Source organism: Amphiprion ocellaris, chromosome 14 (genome assembly GCF_022539595.1).
Source record: "Amphiprion ocellaris isolate individual 3 ecotype Okinawa chromosome 14, ASM2253959v1, whole genome shotgun sequence".
Taxonomy (NCBI): domain Eukaryota; kingdom Metazoa; phylum Chordata; class Actinopteri; family Pomacentridae; genus Amphiprion; species Amphiprion ocellaris.
Window position 1 is genome coordinate 32,314,651 of NC_072779.1, and position 19,904 is coordinate 32,334,554.

General features: G+C 38.5%; 1 protein-coding gene across 1 annotated transcript in view; it reads left to right on the forward strand.

The window, feature by feature from the left end:
• The window catches only part of wwc1 (WW and C2 domain containing 1), a 75,958-nt gene that overhangs the window by 44,560 nt on the left and 11,494 nt on the right, over positions 1–19,904 (forward strand). Inside the window, exons 11-19 of the mRNA XM_023261247.3 lie at positions 2,449–3,125; positions 6,507–6,624; positions 8,572–8,742; positions 9,868–10,060; positions 11,633–11,776; positions 12,929–12,978; positions 14,572–14,761; positions 16,846–17,016; positions 18,292–18,384. Of these exons, the coding sequence (XP_023117015.1) occupies positions 2,449–3,125; positions 6,507–6,624; positions 8,572–8,742; positions 9,868–10,060; positions 11,633–11,776; positions 12,929–12,978; positions 14,572–14,761; positions 16,846–17,016; positions 18,292–18,384 (1,807 nt within the window). The remainder of the gene's footprint in view (positions 1–2,448; positions 3,126–6,506; positions 6,625–8,571; positions 8,743–9,867; positions 10,061–11,632; positions 11,777–12,928; positions 12,979–14,571; positions 14,762–16,845; positions 17,017–18,291; positions 18,385–19,904) is intronic.

Sequence of the window (19,904 nt, forward strand, 5' to 3'; positions counted from 1 at the left end):
GAGAAACCAGATTCATGTGTTAAATGTTTAATTAATGAGCTGTACTTGGACATTTTGCATATCTTTATACAGACATTTATCATTTCTAATAGATTTCCTAGAAAGTTGTTGACCATCACATCTCTTGGACTTGAAGAGCTTCAAAGCTAAGGGGGAAGGCTGAAATATTTAACCTTTAATGACTGAAAATTTGCCAGGGATGAAAGCTACTCATGTTCACTTCTGCTTTTTTTGATTTCACTCACCATCTCTCTGTGCAAATCTAATTTTCCAGCCCAACCCAGCATTCATTTTCCAACATCCTCAGCAATTACGGTTTAATAAATGATGCAAGGCTGCTGTAAGGGCCGCACACGTCTCGTCTAATATTTCCCAGTCCTGGTTTTTAGAGTCCAGCAGTGATGATCTGAAGGACTGACATGAACTCTGGGCCTCTGAGGTTAGTTTAAGTTCTCAGGGTTGGTTCGTCTCTGGGCCGACGGACATCAAACGTCTCCCTGCAGGACAGGAACTCCTTTATGTCGGCACTAACGAGTCTTCCCGGTTTAATTAGTTCACCGCTGCTCATTCAGAGTTGGAAAGTACATGAGGAGGCAGCTGCAGGAGGGCTGAGGTGATAAAAAAGAAAGGAGAGAAGAAGGAAGTGACTCAACTTTTTTAATGAAAGTGATCCAATATTTAGTGTTTATTTCAGGTCAGGTCAGTTTGACTTGAAGCTGGCCAATCTGACTTAAACTGCAGTGGATTCAGTAGATATTCTCTTTGTTGTGTTGTGATTTTTATGGATATTTTCGCAATAATGATTCTAGCAGCCAACAAGAGGCGACAAATATCCATTTTATGCTTGATTGTAATAACCTTATTATCACTTTTAGATAAAAACTGAAGTATTGGACAGAATCACAGAGGATGTACTGATGAATTTTGCGTTTTATAGTCCTTTTATTACACTGATATCTCAAGTCATTGGGACAGAAATGCAGATAAATAAGTAGAGAAGAAATATGGAAGAGAGAAGATGCCTGCAGGGATGCTTCCAGCTCTCCACACCATTTTTCTTTAACTCTATCGTAAACACATCAGCTGCTCTCCTCCCAAACCTCCTCTGTGTCTTAATGAAATATTCCTTTGATAACAATCTGTTTTTAAATATGATTTTACGCCCAGCAGCTAACAGAAGAGCAGCAGAACAAACCAGCTACAAATTATGTTTGAAAACTTGCAGCGAAGCTTCGTAAAGGAAACTTTCAAAAAAGTACATCTGAAGGCTCATTTAGTGATTAGTTCAGCGATTAGTACACAGCTTAAATAACACTGTAGGCCTGTATTCAAACAAAGAAAATCTGCATGGACTGAAATTTTACAGACTCCTCAATCAATCAATTAGTTGTGAGGGCAAAAAAATCAGCACATTTTTTTTGTGTATGAACTGTAAGGACAAAGCTGTTAGCTTTATTTGCCTAAATGAATAATAAATTGGCATAAAAAGTTAGTATTTGCAGCATATTAAATGGTTTTAACCTTAAGTAGTCGCTGCTGGACTTTGGAGGCGCTTTGATTCGTACGCCACAGATGTCCAGATATCCTGTGCTATGTCTGCCCACTGTGTCAAAACACAGGTGTATTTGCAGGTAGTGTGTTCGTCAGCCTCCAAAAATGATGGTTTAATCCTGGAAAACTATGAAAGTAACACTGGTGATTGTACGACCAATAATATGTCTGTGTAGATTCTCAGTTATCCAGGGCATGGTGATCGTAGGAACTTCAATCGAAATCCACTGGACTTCTCTTGTAGGTTCTTGAACTTGTAGGTTAAAGAATCTACAAGTTCAAGAGCCTACAAGAGAAGTCCAGGTTCTTGAACCTGCCAGGGAAGTCCAGTTGATTTCTGCTGATAAGAATTTGGTTGGATTAGAGGGTATCAACCAACCAGTCAGACAGTTGACCTGGAGATTGGTCCTGGAATTGGTAACATCAGTTTCAGACCAGTACATATCTGAAGATGAACTGTTAATGTGTTTGTCGGTGGGTTTCCATTGAAGGAACTCGGAACAGGCACAAGATGGTAAGAACTTTTACCAGAATGGCCCTTTCTGTCTTTCTATTTCCGTTGGGGCGTAGGATCCAACAAATAGTAGTTATTGGATGTAGCTCCACTTCTATGGGCAGGCAGGAAATAGATCAGTAGTTGTTTATTATTTTAGCCTGTCTGGTGAATTTTACGTTGTTAATGTTGGAGAGAAGGAGACTGCTACTGGACAAGGACATGGCGCTTGTTGTCTTGTCCAAACTTAGTTGAACCATTGTTTTCAGGGCCACTCAGCAGTTCCTAGTTGGTACTTTTTTCACCCCTCAAAGAGGTTCTACAGGGGCGGTACTTAGGGGTTGAACATACATGTCCTATTAAGATGGTAACTCCTTGTGTTTTTGTGTCCATCTCCCCTCCAGCCTCTCGGCCAGCACCTTGTCCTGTTCGTCCGGCAGCAGTCGAGGCTCCCTGACGTCCAGCCGTGGATCTCTGGCCACCACCTCCAGCCTGGGATCCACCTCCTCCCTCAGCTTCACAGACATCTACCTGGAGCAGCCCGAGCTGGCTGACCCGGACTTCCAGAACAAGCTGGACAGCCTCCTGCAGGAGGGCGGCCAGGGAGGCTACCGGCCCTCCAGCTCCATTACCACCATCCATGAACACGAGGTGGTGACGGGCTGTGGGGGAAGGGACTCTGGGAGGCTCGAGGGCAAAGCAGGAGTTGTAGGAGGAGATGCAGGAAGTTCTGCTGGAGGAGGTCCAGGAGGTAATGTCGGGGTGGAGTCGGGGTCTTCCAGGATCCAGGCCCTCAGACTGTCAGAAACCCCTCGCTCCATGAGCTCTTTATCTCCGCGGTCGTCACTCTCCTCGCTGTCTCCGCCGTGTTCGCCGCTTGTCACGGACACTACCTTCTTGTCCGGAGAGGCTTTCGCGAGCCAGACGGGGCCTGGCGGGTTGGGCCTGGATCTGGAGCTCCACAGCCGGTTAGCAGAGCTGGAGCTGGGCTTGGACTCTGAGGAGCAGCAGCAAGAGGAGCATGGAGGTTCTGGAGGGCTGGAGGAGAAGCAGAACACCACGCTGGGAGAGGAGGTCAAAGGTAAATACGAAACTTTTATACCGTTTATTCAGCCACAGTGTTCATGCCGTACATCTACTGATTTTCACAGGAACTGAACAATAGAAGAGCAGACTAGAGGAGGATCAGGCTTAAAGAAAATTTCATTTCAACCTGCAGATTTTTGTGTTTCTATGGGTCAACCAAACATTTAAGCCATGGATGATTGTTAAACAAATCAATGGACACGTGTTTCACGTTCTTCACCTTAACGTGTTGCACTGCTGCACATAAAAAGTTCGATCCTTGCAGAGATAAATGCAGCAGCACTTTAGTGCACATTTTAATATCTCACTTACACTTTTTATGCAGGAATTTGTTTATTACTAAAACTAAATTTATCTGACATTTTTTTGCTTTTTTTAAAAACACTTTTCCCAATTTTTTATTATGTTGCGCAGTTTTCTAGCACTTCTGCACTATTTTCTGGCCCTGATTTACTATTTGCTGACATGTTTTCAATATTTTCTGACACTCTATTGCTATTTTTGGACATTATCTCACTATTTTCTGACGTGTTCACTATTTTGGATTGTTTGAAGTCTCCTTGGATTCTGGGACATTTTTTAATTGTCTTCTGACACATTCTCATTATTTTCTGATGCTTTCTTGACATTTTCTAGCACGTTTTCACAATTTTCGGACCCTTTTTTTTTTTTTTTTACTATTTTATGGCACATTTATATTATTTTCTGACACTTCTCTATGTTCTGATATGTTTTTGCTATTTGACACATTTTCACACTTTTCTGACACTTTTAGTATTTTTGGACACTTTTTGACTATTATTGACATGTTTTTTCACAATTTTTTTTACCACTTTTTAAAAAACTATTCTCTGTTTGCACTATTTTCTGTCACATTTTCTTGACTAATTGAGAACATAATTAGTAGAGGATTTCTGTCACTTGCAGCTCTTTTTTAAAAAGTTTTTGCTGCTGTTTTGTTGAACAGTAGGAGAGAATACAGTGAAATACGAGAGAAGAAAACTCATCTTAAAAACTAGAATGCAGGATCTTTTAGTGAATAAATAATAGAATAAAAGAGCCTCTTATGCGGTAAAAGTTTGTGTAGAATGATTCAGGTGTTCGTCTCTGTTACACTCCACGTCACAGAAAACACTCCAGCTTTATTGGAAAGCAGGAAATCCTCCCAGTCGCCCGCTGTGCGTTTGAAACCCAACGCCGTGTGTGAAACCCAATGGCGGCGATGGTTAGCCGGTGTCGGGTTGCAGCCGCCGGGTCGCCCCGGTGTGACGGAGCCACGTTTGAATGATGTTTCTGGATGATTTATGGAGCCGAAGCCTCCTCCTGTTCCAGGATTTTATTTCCATTTTATGTCGTAGTGAACCGAATCTCCTCCAACAACACGTTAAAAGTGAATTTTAGAGAGTTTTATTCCGCCGCTCTTGAACGTGACTCCAGGCCTCAGGTGAAAGGTGGATGTGGTGTCCGGTTTCTTACCTCCTCTTGAACCAGTTGATGCCCAGAAACACAAAAAGCTACTATCTACTAGCAGCAATTTAAATCATTTGCAAAGTTTACGCTCAATGTTTTCAACAAAAATGCAGCCACACTTGCGACTTTTTGACAGAATTTTTAGCCTAATCTCATTTAATCTCATAGTATCTAGTACCTTTTCTGACAGTTATGCAATTTTCTAGCACTTTTGCACTGTTTTCTGACACTGTTTTTCTATTTTCAGACATTTTCACTATTTTCGGACACTTTATTGCTGTTTTTCAACACTTTCTCACTATTTTCTGATGCTTTTTTGCTGTTTTCTGACAGTTATTAAATTTTCTAGCACTTTTGCTCTATTTACTGTCACTTCTTCACTATTTTTAACACGTTTTAACTATTTTCTGACACTTGTCATGATTTTCTGACACTTGCGTGCTATTTTCCAAAACATTTTTGATATTTTCGGAGATGTTTTCACTACTTTCAGACACTTTTTCAATAATTTCTAGCATTCTTTGCTATTTTCTGATGCTTTTTTCCACTATTTTCTGGTAATTTTGGCTCTTTTTTGACACTAATTTGTTTTTTTTGTGACCCATTTTACCATTTTATGATATTTTTTCCTTATTTTCTGACACTTTTTTGCTATTTTCTCACCCATTGTCGCTATTTCCTCACCAGTGTTCACTGTTTTCCCACCTGTTTTTACTCATTTCTGACACTTTCACGATGCACTGAAGAATTTTTACTATTTTCTAGCCCATTTTCACTATTTTCTAAGACTTTTTCCCTGTGTTCTGACACTTTATAGCTATTTTATGACACTTTTTCTCCCTATTTTCTGGCAATTTTGGATCTTTTCTGACACTAATTTGCTGTTATCTGACTCATTTTACCATTTTTGGACATGTTCTCCTTATTTTCTGACATTTTTTTGCTATTTTCACACCATTATTGCTATTTTCTCACTAATTTTTACTATTTTTCACCCATTTTCACTAATTTCTGACACTTTCACTATGCACTGAAACATTATGACTATTTTGTGGCCCATTTTCACTATTTTTTAAACACTTTCTCACGGTGTCCTGACACTTAATTGCTATTTTTTGACACTTTCTCACTATTTTCTGGCATTCTTTGAAATTTTCTGATACTTTTTTTTTTTTAACAGTTTTCAGGCATTTTTTGATATTTTCTGAGGCGTTTTCTCACTATCTTCTGGCTATTTTGGCTGTTTTCTGACAATAATTTGCTATTTTCTGACCCATTTTACCATTCTCTGACACTTTTTCCTTGTTTTCTGACACCTTTTTGCTATTTTCTCAGCTTAAAAACTGCCTGTTATAATAATTTATCCGTTTATCGTTAAGCTACAGCTCTAGTTCTCAGGTTCTACTACACAAAATAAAGGATTTTCTCAGGTTGGATTATTTTCTATTTATGCTGTGCTGTTTTTAGCTTATTAAAGGATAAGACTGATGCTATGCTTGGAAAAGTCCACACAGAAGTCGACATTTTAGTCAATACCTTCAGACTTCTTTAGCCGGTACTTTTCTTTCAGCTTCAAGCTCATTAGTTTCTACCAAAGACATTGTTTAAAAAAAAAAGGTTCAGTGATCCTTAAAACAACTCAAACGAACATGCAGGAGACTATTTTTATTGGTGGATTAATCTACATTTGGTGCTTGAGTGAGTTTTCGTATCATCAGTCCTGTCTCATTAACGTGTTTTTAATGGTTTTTGAACAACATTTGAGCTCTTTGGGAGACAACATGAAGATATTAGTCTTTGGATACAGTATTCATGAATAAATACAATCAGAATAATGTACACTATGACCAGATTTATCCTTAGTAATTTAACAGACAAATTGAATTTTGAGGTTTTGTGTTTTCAGACTCGACTCCTCAGCTGCGAGGGACGGGGGCGGGGCCAAAGAAGATGGGCGTGACCTCGGCGGTGTCGGACGAATCGGTGGCTGGCGATAGCGGAGTGTACGAACCGTCGGAGCGCAGGTACGAAGGGTTTAGTCTAATAAACGAGTATAAAGGACTGTAAAGTACAAACCTTGCACATTTTTACATATTTATTCACATCTTTACACAGTTTTAGGAGCTCACTGCACATAACAATGTCCTACTATCACCTTTTTAAACTTCAGAATAGTCTGCGTGCTTGAAATATGCAGTAAATGTCAAATATAATTCTCTTTTTTTGTTAAAATACAATGACTGTTAGAATCTGGAAGATCCATCCAACAACTTAATATTCTTGAGGTTAAAATAAGAATGAAATTAAGCAGAAATGTTGTATCTGCCGTCACTATTGGGTCATTCCGTATTTCAGGAAATATATTGCTCAGATTCTGTTCTGAGTTTCCATATTTGTTATTTGGGACTCAAAACTAAGTTCTGAAAAAACATTTTGGCAGAATTTGTAGAGTTTCGTGCTTCCAACCCTGAGAAATTTTACTTTTATTCTGAAAAATCACCTTACTTTGCAAACTATTTTCTCAGTATCTCCAGAAATAAAACTCCAGCAGCCTTGAAACTTGGTGAGAACACAAACAGAATTATTTCTAGCTCATCCAAATGTTTGAATGGCTCCAGCAGAGGCCAAATTTTAAATTACTGCCCTTGAAAAGGAAAACAGTGCACAATTTTCAAACAAGGGTTGCATAAGGCCCCCGAAAGTTACTGTACCTGTATATATATGAATATGTCCATATTTCTGACTAAAAATACAGTCTTTGGGTGACATTTCATCAACTTTTGAGGCTCTAACATCAGTAGAATATGATTTGTGACAAGTATAGCAAGACAAGGTTCCATTTTTTTTTCTCTATTCTGACTCACTTTTTTCTTTTAATGACTTACAACTTTGGCAAAATTACACAAACTTGTCCAATATAACTTCAAACTTGTTCAAAAGAAATCAAAATTGTCTAAAATTCTAATAATGAACAATTCCTGGTCCTTGAAAATGGAAAAAAGTACAAAGTTTTCAAACAAAGCTGGAATTGGGGCCACAGAAAGTTCCTCTAAGTGTATATGTATGGATTTATCCATATTTCTATGAAAATACAGACTTTGGTCGACATTTCTCCAACTGTTGAGGCTCTAACATCAGTAGAATCTGATCTGTGACAAGTGTAGCAGGACAAGGCTCCATTATTTTTTTTTTCACTATTTTGACTTGAAACTTGACTAAAATGACTCAAAATGTTCTAGTGCTATAGATTTTCTGCCAAGAATGACTCAATTTTTTTTAATGACTTCAAACTTTTCCAAATTGACCAAAACTTCAAAATTGTCCGAAATGACAATAATGAATAATTGCTGGCCCTTGACAATGTAAATAAAGTGCAAGGCTGTCAAACAAGGGTTGCACTGGGGCCCCAGAAAGTTCCTGTAAGAGTATATATATGGATGGATCCATATTTCTACTAAAATACAGTCTTTGGTCGACATTTCACCAACTTTTGAGGCTCGAACATCAGACTTTGATGTGTGGCAAACAAGGTTTCAGTGGTTTTTTATTTCGACATGTAAAATTAACAGAAAACTGGAAAAATTGCATTTTTTTCCATTTTAAAGGGCCAATAATTACACATTTGGCCTCTGCTGAAGCCATTCAGTCGCTTGGAAACTATTTTATCTGTGTTTTCCCTAAATTTCATGAATGTAGGAGTTTTATTTCTTGAGATAGTGAACTCTGAAAATGTCCTCCCAGATAAGACTCTTTGTTTTTAAGAGTGACATTATCATAAATCCCACGTTTTAAACATTTGAAATATTAAAAATATAGCTAAGATATTTTACAGAACTTAGTTTTGGGTCCCAAATAAGTAAATGAACTGAGATAGTTCAGCAACACTTCTGTCTGGAAAATCTTCATTTACAGTCTGATATAACCTGAGTCCTGCTGATGTTTGAGTCGTGTTGTCGGGTTGTTTCCTGCAGGCCGGGCCTCCCTGCCGACCTCCTGCTGGGCTCCTACGAGGAGAGGTTGGCTTCGGGCTGCTCTCAGGTGCAACTCGGCTTCCGTTACGAGTCCAGAGACCAGAGATTCACCGTCTACGTCATGCAGCTGTCCAACTGCAGCGCCCTCTGCCTGCCCACCGACCACAAAATGTACGAACCCTTGTTTAAATGTACAAAATGCGACAGAACTGAGAGCTAGTTTGGTTTTTCCTCACGAGTGTTTGTCGCCTGCAACCTGATATGTTTACTGCTCATGACGAGCAGCCTCACCTACTTTCTTGAAAAGCTGAACTAGTAACTGGACATAACAACCAATAGACAACACTCTGAGGAATGAATTCTAAACTTTATGCTTATTTTATTCAACTTAAAAGCATGAACATTTGAGTTTTTGTGTCAACCATAATTTCAAGTGTTCTACAGCACTTTTCAAAAAAGAGTTAACATGGTTAGTTCACAATAAGAATTAAAATGCACAGAATATTTTCACTCATTTGTTAATTTAACCTTCAGAGATTAAATAAAGTCATATTACAAAGGCAAAGACACTAATCCAACACAACTAACAACGAGAAAACGCCTCACCATAGATGGTTAGATAATCGGAGAAATACGCTAAAATCTGCTTTTTAGTGAAGATTTTCTGTTAGATAAAATAATTAGAATATAAATTATGACTAAAATATGACAGTGTAATAAAGGTTGGGGGTCATTCCACAATTAATATACTAAAGTTATTGTACATAAAAAATTAACTGATTCTGAGGAGGTTAAGAGGCAGACAGTGATTGATTTTTTATGGGATAATCTTCGTAGAACTTTCTCAAACTCTTTAACATCTTCAAACATCGTACCTGTGCATGTGATGTTGCTGTTGGACAACATTTAGTCAAACAGTTCCTGATGAATTTTGCAACTAGGAAAGACAAATTTTCTAGTGAGCGATGCCTAAACAGGACGGAACACTGAATCTGGTGAGTTTTGCACTAAAAACAAGATCCTGAAGAGTCTGAAGGTCTAAAACACTGAAGCATTTAGTTCTAGACATCAGGCATATAGTCTTGAAAAAAGGTCCAACACTCAAACATTGAGCTAATAAATGTGTTTTTCCAAGTTGTACAGTTTGCTAAAGTCAGATTGAAACTTTTAGATGCGCTTGTCCCTCTCCTATGTTAAATAGATGTACAGAGAGTTCTTTTGTGTTCATCACCTCCTCCTAAAAAGCAAAGCAAACCATGAACAGCACCATGTGATTGAACTTCCTGTTTGCTGCAGGTATGTTCGCATGGTGGTGCTGCCCTGCGTGGAGGCGACTCGCTGCCTCTTCCGAACTCGCAGCTCGCTGCCTCAGGACGTCGTGGAGTTCAACGAGGTGTTCGGCATACAGATCTCCCACAGTGCACTGCGGCAGAAAACCCTGAGGGTTGACGTCTGCAACACCAGCAAGTCCGGACATGAGGACTGTCTGGTTAGTGTCTGTTTTAGGTCATGTCTCGTTACAAGAGTTCACTGCAAACAGAACTATTTAGAAACATGGTTTCAGGGTAAAAATAAGTGATAGCATAAATATTCATCACCTTTAAAGTGATTAACACAACTCAACTGAGGTGCAATCAGTTGGCACGAGAAGTAAGAAATAGGAGCAGTAAGGAGCATGAGTAAATCTGACTAGAGCAGGTTGTCCTCAAAAACTGAGTGACCAAACGAGAAAGAGGCTAATGAGGGAGGCCACTAAGACACCCATGACTCCTCTAAAGCTTTAGCAGCTGAGATGAGAGAGACTGTTGATATGACTGTTGCCTGTTCTTCACCAGTCAAAGCTTTATGATAGAGTAGAGAAAGACTGTTGCGAAAAGCTCAAATTAAATCTGGACTAGAGTTCACCAGAAGACATGTGGAGACTCTGAAGTCAACTGGATGAAGGTTTTTTGGTCTGAGGAGATCAAAAATGGAGCTTTTCAGCTACCAGACTAGATGCAAAGTTTGGCTGAAACATTATCACAATCCCTCCATCCCCGCTGGAAAGCATGGTGGTGGCAGCATCATGATGTGAAGCATGGTGGTGGCGGCATCATGATGTGAAGCACGGTGGTGGCAGCATCATGATATGAAGCATGGTGGTGGCAGCATCATGATGTGAAGCATGGTGGTGGCAGCATCATGATATGAAGCATAGTGGTGGCAGCATCATGACGTGAAGCATGGTGGTGGCAGCATCATGATGTGAAGCATGGCGGTGGTGGCAGCATCATGATATGAAGCATGGTGGTGGCAGCATCATGATATGAAGCATAGTGCTGGCAGCATCAAGACGTGAAGCATGGTGGTGGCGGCATCATGATATGAAGCATGGTGGTGGTGGCAGCATCATGATGTGAAGCATGGTGGTGGCAGCATCATGATATGAAGCATAGTGGTGGCAGCATCATGACGTGAAGCACGGTGGTGGCAGCATCATGATGTGAAGCATGGTGGTGGCAGCATCATGATATGAAGCATAGTGGTGGCAGCATCATAACGTGAAGCATGGTGGTGGCAGCATCATGATGTGAAGCATGGTGGTGGCAGCATCATGACGTGAAGCATGGTGGTGGCAGCATCATGATGTGAAGCATGGTGGTGGCAGCATCATGACGTGAAGCATGGTGGTGGCAGCATCATGATGTTTCTCAGCAGCCAGTCCTGGAAGGCTTGCAAAGCTTGAGGGTAAAATAAAAGCAGGTTAATTCAGACCAACACAGGTTTAATGCTGTATCTGCAGCTAAAGATGCATCCATTAAATACTGACTTAAAGAGGCTGAATATTTATGCTGTCACTTATTTTATATTTTATACTTTCCTTTGTAGAAATCTTTTCAATTTCACATGAAATAAATCATTTTTTTCTATGAATTGTCATCATAAAAGCCACATTAAATTGATTCCCATTCATTCCTGAGGGGAGAAATTATGTATTTGTAACACAAACGTTCAGATGTTTAAAGCTACAGCGTTAGAAACGTCTCTTCTTCAACATCGTCCCTCCTCTTCCTCCCTCCAGGCCGGAGCTCAGATCAGTCTGGCTGACGTCAGCTGTTCGGAGGACCGACGCTCCAAGTGGTACAACCTGCTGAGTCGCGTCTACATGCCCGAGATCAGCAACAAGGACAAAGACGGCAGCAGAGCGTCAAGCGGTTCTGATCGGGTACTGAAGGAGGAGACACTGACACCTAGTGGACACTTTCTGACCTCCACAATTAGAAACTAAACATTTAGTGCAGCTCAGCAGTGTTTTACAAAGACACACAGTCACACAGGACCTCGTTTATCCAAACTGCAGTTTCTAATTATCTGTATTTTATTTGTTTGTGCAAATATTTGCTTTGTTCTGCTTATTTCTGAGTGATAAACTGCACCTTTTGCACATGCTTTTAGTGACACAGAAACATGAGTTACTGGCCTTTCAAAAATACTATTGTGCAAATTTTACACATTTTTGTGAACTTTTGAAATTATTTGATTCTAGGAGAGTCTGTTCCATACAAAAAGAATGAAGTAGTTATTGAAAAAATGCACAAAATCATCTTTTCTAGCAATAATTACCCACTAATTTACATCTGTCAGCTGCAAAACCTTCATCAAAATCAGAATATATAAGTTATTTTAATCTCATAACACCTGAAGGTGAAATTTCAGTGCATTTTAAATTTCTCCCAGCTGTTTGGGATGAGTAGAATAAAAACACTGCCTTTGAAAAAGTATTTTTTTTTATATAAAAATAATGTCCTCATAAGCATTATAGCTTCTTAAATTAGCAAAAATGTTGTTTAATTTGTTTGTAATGTCAAACTACAACGTTATTAAGCAGAATTAAGTGACTTTCAATCATAAAATTGGATTAAATGTGGTACATTTTCTAATTTTGTCTTACTTTCAGCTGTAGGATTTTAGTAAGTGAACATTTTGCTATCACTAGCTGGTAACAAAGTGTTTGCTAATGAGGGCAGCAGAGTTTTAGGTGCAAGAAAGACAAAATTAGATAAACAAAAGAAAACGGGAGTTTAACGAAAACATCACAAGAAAATTTGTTTGACAATGATTCAGAAAAAAAATGTATTGATAATATTTTCTTATTGGTTTTTAGGCTCCTCTTCCATAAAATAGTCAAACCAGCAGAACTTAAATTGCTCAAGCATCTTTAGTGTTGCATCATTTGTCAAATTAGTCAGTGAAACGAGCAAAAAAACACATTTTGCAAGTAATAGTGGCACCAAACTTCTATCAAAAACACTTCCATAATAAAAAGATGCTGCTAAGATTCACTGTTTGGTCCTGATGTTTGTGTTTTTTGTTTCAGACTCGTGTTTCCAACAGCGACAGAGTCGGAGCTCCAATAGACGATGAGTGGTGAGTTCGCTTAAACAGTTTTCATTTTTTCACTCATTTATCTGCTCTGTCTTAATATTACTTAATAACGCCACCATTTTTCATGTCTTTTAGCAAAAAAGAGACTTAAAACTTTATGTTTGTACATATAAATTACTGTATTTGTTTATCTTGTCTTTGAAAATGTAGAACATTTAATACACAATTTTCTTTAAAAAAATACTTTCACATGATTGTAATGAGTAAAATGGGGTGTTGGGAGATAGTTTTCATAATTACAAAACAATAGCAGCTCTTGCAAACTTTTATTTCACATATTTACAGATTCTAAGCTGCTAATAACTCTTAGAGCTGCATCAGTTTAATGTAGATTTTAGTTTTGCTTAAAGAGCAGCTTGTTTCACATGTTAACATCTGGTTGTTCAGTCTGAAAAGTCTCACCAACTGTCAGATATGTAGAGTACATTTCATACACAAAGCAATTCAAGGTGCTTTACAATGGCAAAGAAATACATTCAGAAAAATGATTTCAAGGTGGACATACATTCAGATCATAGAAATAAAACATAAAAGTAGACATTAAGATCATAAAATTGCATTCAAAGTCAAGAAACCAGATTGGGCATCTAAGAGAAAGCTGTAGTAAACGATCTGATTTTCAGGCCTGATTTAAAAGAGCCAACAGTTTGAGCAGAATTCAGGTGTTCAGGAAGTTTGTTCAAAGGGTGAGGAACAGAATAGCTGAAAACTGCTTCACTAGTCTTGGTTCTGGTTCTGGGAACACAGTAAACCTGTTCCTGATGACCTGAGGGCTCTGGATGCTTCATATGGAGATAATAAGTCCAGGATGGATTCTGGTCCGAGAACATTCAGTGCTTTGTAGACCAGGAGTCAGGTTTTGAACTCTATTCTTTGACTAACAGGAAGCCAGTGCAGTGATTTGAGGACCGATTTAATGTAGTGCAGTGTTCCGGATCAGCTGCAGCTGCTGGATTGATTTCTTGTTAAGACCTGTAAAGACACCATCACAATAATCTAACCTGATGACAATAACTGCTTTCAAACGGTTGTTAAAATTCAGGTCTGAGTCAATAATGACACCGAGGTTTCGCAAAGAAATTTCACAAAAATATTCATGATCTCCTGCAATAATTCTTATGATCCTCTGACTTCATCTAGCGCCATCCTGAGGCCAAAACTTTACAAGCAAATTCCTGAAAAACTACTGAGAACTCCATCCTCAGCTGTGCCTTGGGTTCAACGAGCTAATTTGTTAGCATGCTAACACGCAAAACTAAGATGGAGACGTCTAAACTTTTCTTAAAAATTGAAAAATGAAGCCAAGCTTTGATCTAAATGAAACATTTAACACTGAGATATCATTTTAGTTATATTTGATTATAAGGAAAGTGTAGGTTCATACCAAAAGAATACTTCTTCCTACTCCTTTTTGATGTTTATGTATGTGAATATTTATTTCTACAGGACTTTGCTGTACATTATTCTTGCTTTATTATCTTTATCATGTGTTTAAAAAGCACAGTTCTGGTTGCTCAATAAGGCCGATACTGGTGTGGATAAGGAATAAAACTGATCTCCACTGTTGATATTCAGGCATGGCGACCCTCTGGAAGCGGATATATTTGATGACGAAGAAGGAAACGGCGTGGAGGGGGTGGGGCCTCTGGAGGAAGAGGACGAGTTTTATCCTGACAGCAGCCAATGGGAAGCGGAGGAAGAGGAGGAGGAAGAGGAAGAGAAGGTGACCAAACCTCCTCCTCCAGCAGCACTCGTCACAGAGAAGGTAACTTCTGTCTTTCAGCAACTGAAGGTGTGTTAATATTTTTTTTTACCTGGATTTAACCATCACAAAGGGAAACATCTGTGAGAAAACATACACAGAGATTAATTTCAATGCCTTCATAGGTCATTCATTGTGTTTGCAGTGCCTAAGAAGTCAAATATGTCTAAAATACTCATTCTCTTCCAACATAATGGTGTTAAATGGCCTTTTAATGCAGTTAAATCAAGCATTTCTTGCTGAAACTTAGTTCAGAAATTAGGGATGCTCACATTTAACGGTCAGTTGATTACTTGCCGTTAATAAGCATGATGGTAATTTCTGTGAAATAATGCGTGAAGTCAAAAAGCTTGTTTTTATATAAGTTTAACTAATGCACACAAAGTCAAAGGAATGAGCTGAGTAGAGTTTTTTATACAGAGCACAGTCTCTTTCTCAACCTTGAACATTCTCTCAAAGGTGAAAGAATTCATCTCTGTTGTGCAACGAAGCAGTAAAAGCTAATGTTTCTTCACTGTTTATGCTAGCAAAGTCAGACAGGCATGCACAGTTACTCAAACATTCTTTTTCAGTAATTTCCATCACATAAATTAACCAATTATAAATATATCAAATCAAGGATTGAGAGGATGAAGGACATGCATGTCAGTAAATGTATTATAGATCAGCTGTAGTATCTGGTTGTTCCACCAGGTGGAGCCTCTTACTGCTTAATGCTGTAGAAACCAGAGGAGGCATCACTAAGACTACAGTTCATGTTAACAAGCAGAGAGCATTGCAGGGGTTTACCTACTAAAGGGGCACCATGACAATGACTTCTGTGGTTGATAATGACCTCCGATCAGAACTCAGGAGTTTAAAACAAACTGGTGTCAACTAAAACACGATTTTAAATTTAGTAACAAGTGTAACAGAGCCTTGGTTGGCACATCCCTATTTCTTTGCCTAAGAATAACACAAGATGTACATGTTAATAAGGTTTAGCTAGCAACGGCCACCATAACAAAGACTTCTGTGGTTGATAATGACATCCAGCCAGAGCTCATGTGTTTAAGACAAACCAGGATCAATCTTTTATAACTTAGTGGTATAACTAGTTGATCTGCTTTAGTCTCTGGTGTCGTATGTAGAAAACAACATCCCTTACACTCAATTTGTGTCATTGATATATCACATATTGATTGATAATGCTGCTGATTATTGGTTAAGAAGGTTTTTCAAGGTTTCCATCTCTATTAGATGTCTGTAGCCCTTCATCGGGCAAGTGATCATATTTGGTAACTTCTGCATACATTAAATATGGAATATGGAAAAGGACAGACTTGCAGCTCGGTCCTCTTGCATATTTGTGGTCGAAACGTCAAAACTAACCATAGTTAGTTGACGAAACTTACACATTTTATGGTTGAGTAGTTGTGCTAAGTGATGACATATACATTTCTTGGAATTTTATTTTATTTTATTTTAACGGGCAAGGAACCGTATATGGTAACTTCATTGAGCTTTGAAAAATGTCACAAAAATAAAAAAGTCTTATGTCTTCCAGTAACACTCTAGGGTATTTCAATGAGTGCCCTTTAAACGGTTAAACCACCCTCACCTTTTGATGTGCTATTATTTTATTTTTATTGCTTGATAGGACTTCAGTTGATGTCCAGGTTTCTGAAAGGGGTTCAAGTTGACCTGATTTAGCATTTTTAACCCCAAAAAATAATCCTGATGTTTCAAATAATTTAATATTTAGTGTCTACAGATACCAAGTCCCAATATGATAATACACACCTCAAGTCCATTGAAGTTATTTTAATCAATCCAATGAAAATGCTTGATAACTTCTTCTTACTCTTTAATACTATAGCCACCATGACAAAGACTTCTGTGACACTTAATGCCAAAGCATCCTGTCACAACTTGTACTGAACTCTTTTTGATGCATACGAGATAAAGGATATAAACAAGGCTCAGACTATAGTTGGTGCCGATACTGATCTGTTACTAACTGTAATTACCCCAAAACACCCAGCTGATGAACTCTTAAGGCTCCTTGTTTGCTTACGTCATCTCACTGTTACGTTGCCTTCGTCCAGGTGAACAAGGAGACGAGCATAGACAGCTTGTCATCGTCCCATCGCTGCTCGGTGGTTCGGCCCAAAGAGCGGCGCCCGGACGTCCACCAGCAGAACCCCTTCATGAGGGGCAACACCATCATCCGCTCTAAGACCTTCTCACCTGGACCTCAGAGCCAGTACATCTGCAGGGTAACAGAAAAAACACAACTTTAACTCTGTCTGTCCTCGTGTAAATCTTCACTTAACCCTCTGAAATACAAGAAGTTCCTGGTAGTCGTGTTTTTCCTCACTGTGGGATCCTTTTTCACTGCAATATAAAGTCCTGAACTTCCATGGAAACAGCACAACCAGGACTAGAAACAGATATAGATTTCTGAGAGTATTTAACTTTTGAAACTTTTGAACAGTAGTGTAAGTCAACTTTAACTCATTTAGAGAAACTTTAACTAATACACAGGAACTTTAACTAATGTAGAGCAACTTTAACTCATTTTTGAGCAACTTTAACTAATAGAGCGTGATTTTAACTAATGTAGAGTAACTTTAGCTAAAATAGAGCAATTATAGCAAACATAGACCAACTTTAACTCATTTAGGGCAAGTTTAACTAATATAGAGCAACTTTAACTCATTTTTGAGCAAATTTAATTAATGTAGAACAACTTTAATTCATGTACACTGCCATTCAAATGTTTGGGGTCACTTAGAAATGTCCTTATTTTTTAAAGAAAATCAGTTTTTTTCAATGAAGATAATGTTGAATTAATCATAAATCCAGTGTAGACATTGTTAATGTGGTAAATGACTATTGTAGCTGGAAACAGCTGATTTTTAATGGAATATCTCCATAGGGGTACAGAGGAACATTTCCAGCAACCATCACTCCTGTGTTCTAATGCTACATTGTGTTAGCTAATGGTGTTGAAAGACTGATGATTAGAAAACCCTTGTGCAGTTATGTTAGTACATGGATAAAAGTGGGAGTTTTCATGGAAAACATGGAATTGTCTGGGTGACCCCAAACTTTTGAATGGTAGTGTATATATTTATCTTTTACATTTTCACCATACTAAATGTATCTTTCAACAACTTGCTCCTCTCTTCACTGTTTTTGAGTCATGCTGCATTTATTTTATTGATCCAATATGTTTTATTTTCCTGTTTTTCTCGCTTGACGTCTCCTTTCTGCTTTTTGGAAACACTGCCTGCAGTTCAGCCAAAACTCTGAATTTTTGATTTTCAGTATGCTCTGAAGAAGAACAAAAGGATTTTCGTGAAATATCACAATTTGAAGTTAAGATTTGGTTAAGTTTCCTCTCATGATTTCTTCAAGGACCATCAGAAAGTTGGAAATCCAGGGATTCTTTCTCTTTTTACATTGTCTTGCTCTGATAAATGGTGTCATTTTGGTGATTTTTTTGGGTTCAGATGCTTGATAAATGTATAACTCTGTGCTGTTTCCAGATTAACCGCAGTGATAGTGACAGCTCCACTCTGTCCAAGAAATCACCGTTTGTCCGAAACGCCTCAGAGAGACGCAGCATGCGCATGAAGAAGGTAAAAACCAAATCTGCTTTCTTCTGTCAAAGTCGATCTTATGCTTCACTGTAATAGGAAAAAAACATATAAAGTTCAATAATGCACAGTTAGTAGTAAAATCTGACAAAATAACAAGTCAGAAACGTGTAAAATGATGCAAATCAGCTATAAAAGTGTGACTGCTATCATTTGTATGATTTATTTTATCATTAGTTTGTCTTTAAGCTGTTTTACTGTGAGCATTTTTATGTTTGAAATGAGAAACAGAAGCTTAAATAGTGAAATTTGTGGCTCCAGTCTTTGAGTTGGACCTCAGCAGTGTGTCTCAGTGTTCCTCTCCCTCCTTTATCTTTTGTAACTCTTCCGTCTTCCTCCTGCTTCTGGACAGTTTAATAACAAACCTTCGGCTTTACCGACCACATTAACCGTCGTCTCTGTTCCCCTGGAGGACCGAACAGGAGAGCCTATTTGCATTTTTCTGAGCCTTAAAGCCTCCCAACAACTCCCACTGAAGTGACTCTTAATATTTAATAACCGTCTGAATGTTTAATGCCTCTCTGACGTTTGCCAGCTTCTATTAATTTAGAGGCCGGCTGGGGCTCGGTGGCAGCATGAAATTCACACAGTATTTTCAAAAGGTGCTGCGCTGAGCTCTCAGGTGACTTTTTAGCTCTTTTCAGACCAGATTTTTCAGCAGCAGCTTTCAGTTCTCTGCTTTGTGTTTAAACGTAACAGGATCAAACTGCAGCACTCACTTTATTTTAGCTGTCAGGAGTTGGAAAGGAATACCGATCAGGCTATTATTTGCAGGAGACTTCTGCCACACGTCTTACTTTTTGCATTTTTAATTTGTTGCCCTGAAGTCAGGCCATATAATAACAGCTCTGCAGGGCTGAAGTAATTAATTGTAACTTTTCTGACAGATATTTTAATATTTTAACTTGTTGGGGGCAAAGGGGATATATTCTGTATATAAAACCTAAAAATCTGTCAATTTGAAATAATAAAAACAGTTGAAACAGCACTATTACTCAGACTACAGGCAGTAGGCATTGTGTGTGTTTAGCTAGCAATGGGTACCATGACAAAGACTTCTGTGGTGTTAATGACCTCTGACCAGAGTTTATTTGTTTAAGACAAAGTAGGTTGGAGTAGGACAGTGTTCTTAAATCCAGTGCCCAAAAACAGTAACATCAGTGCAGGATAAATGTTGACTGTTCTTGTTTTGTGTCATCAATAAACCAATTACTGATTGATAATGCTGCAGATTTTTAAGAATATAACTAAAAACTGGAATCTGTAACATCCCGCCACATACTCTGTTCTCCTTTTACGTGTGAGAGTGGATAAACAAAACCCTTTAGGTTGATCAGCCTTCCACCCAGTCTTTCAGGTAGACTGTGGACCTGAGGTGTCAAACTCATTCTAGTTCAGGTTCCACATTCAGCCCAATTTGATGTCAAGTAAAAGTAAAATCAGAGCATAATAACCTATAAACTCCAAATATTTCCCTTTACTTTCGTGCAAAAAAGTATGTT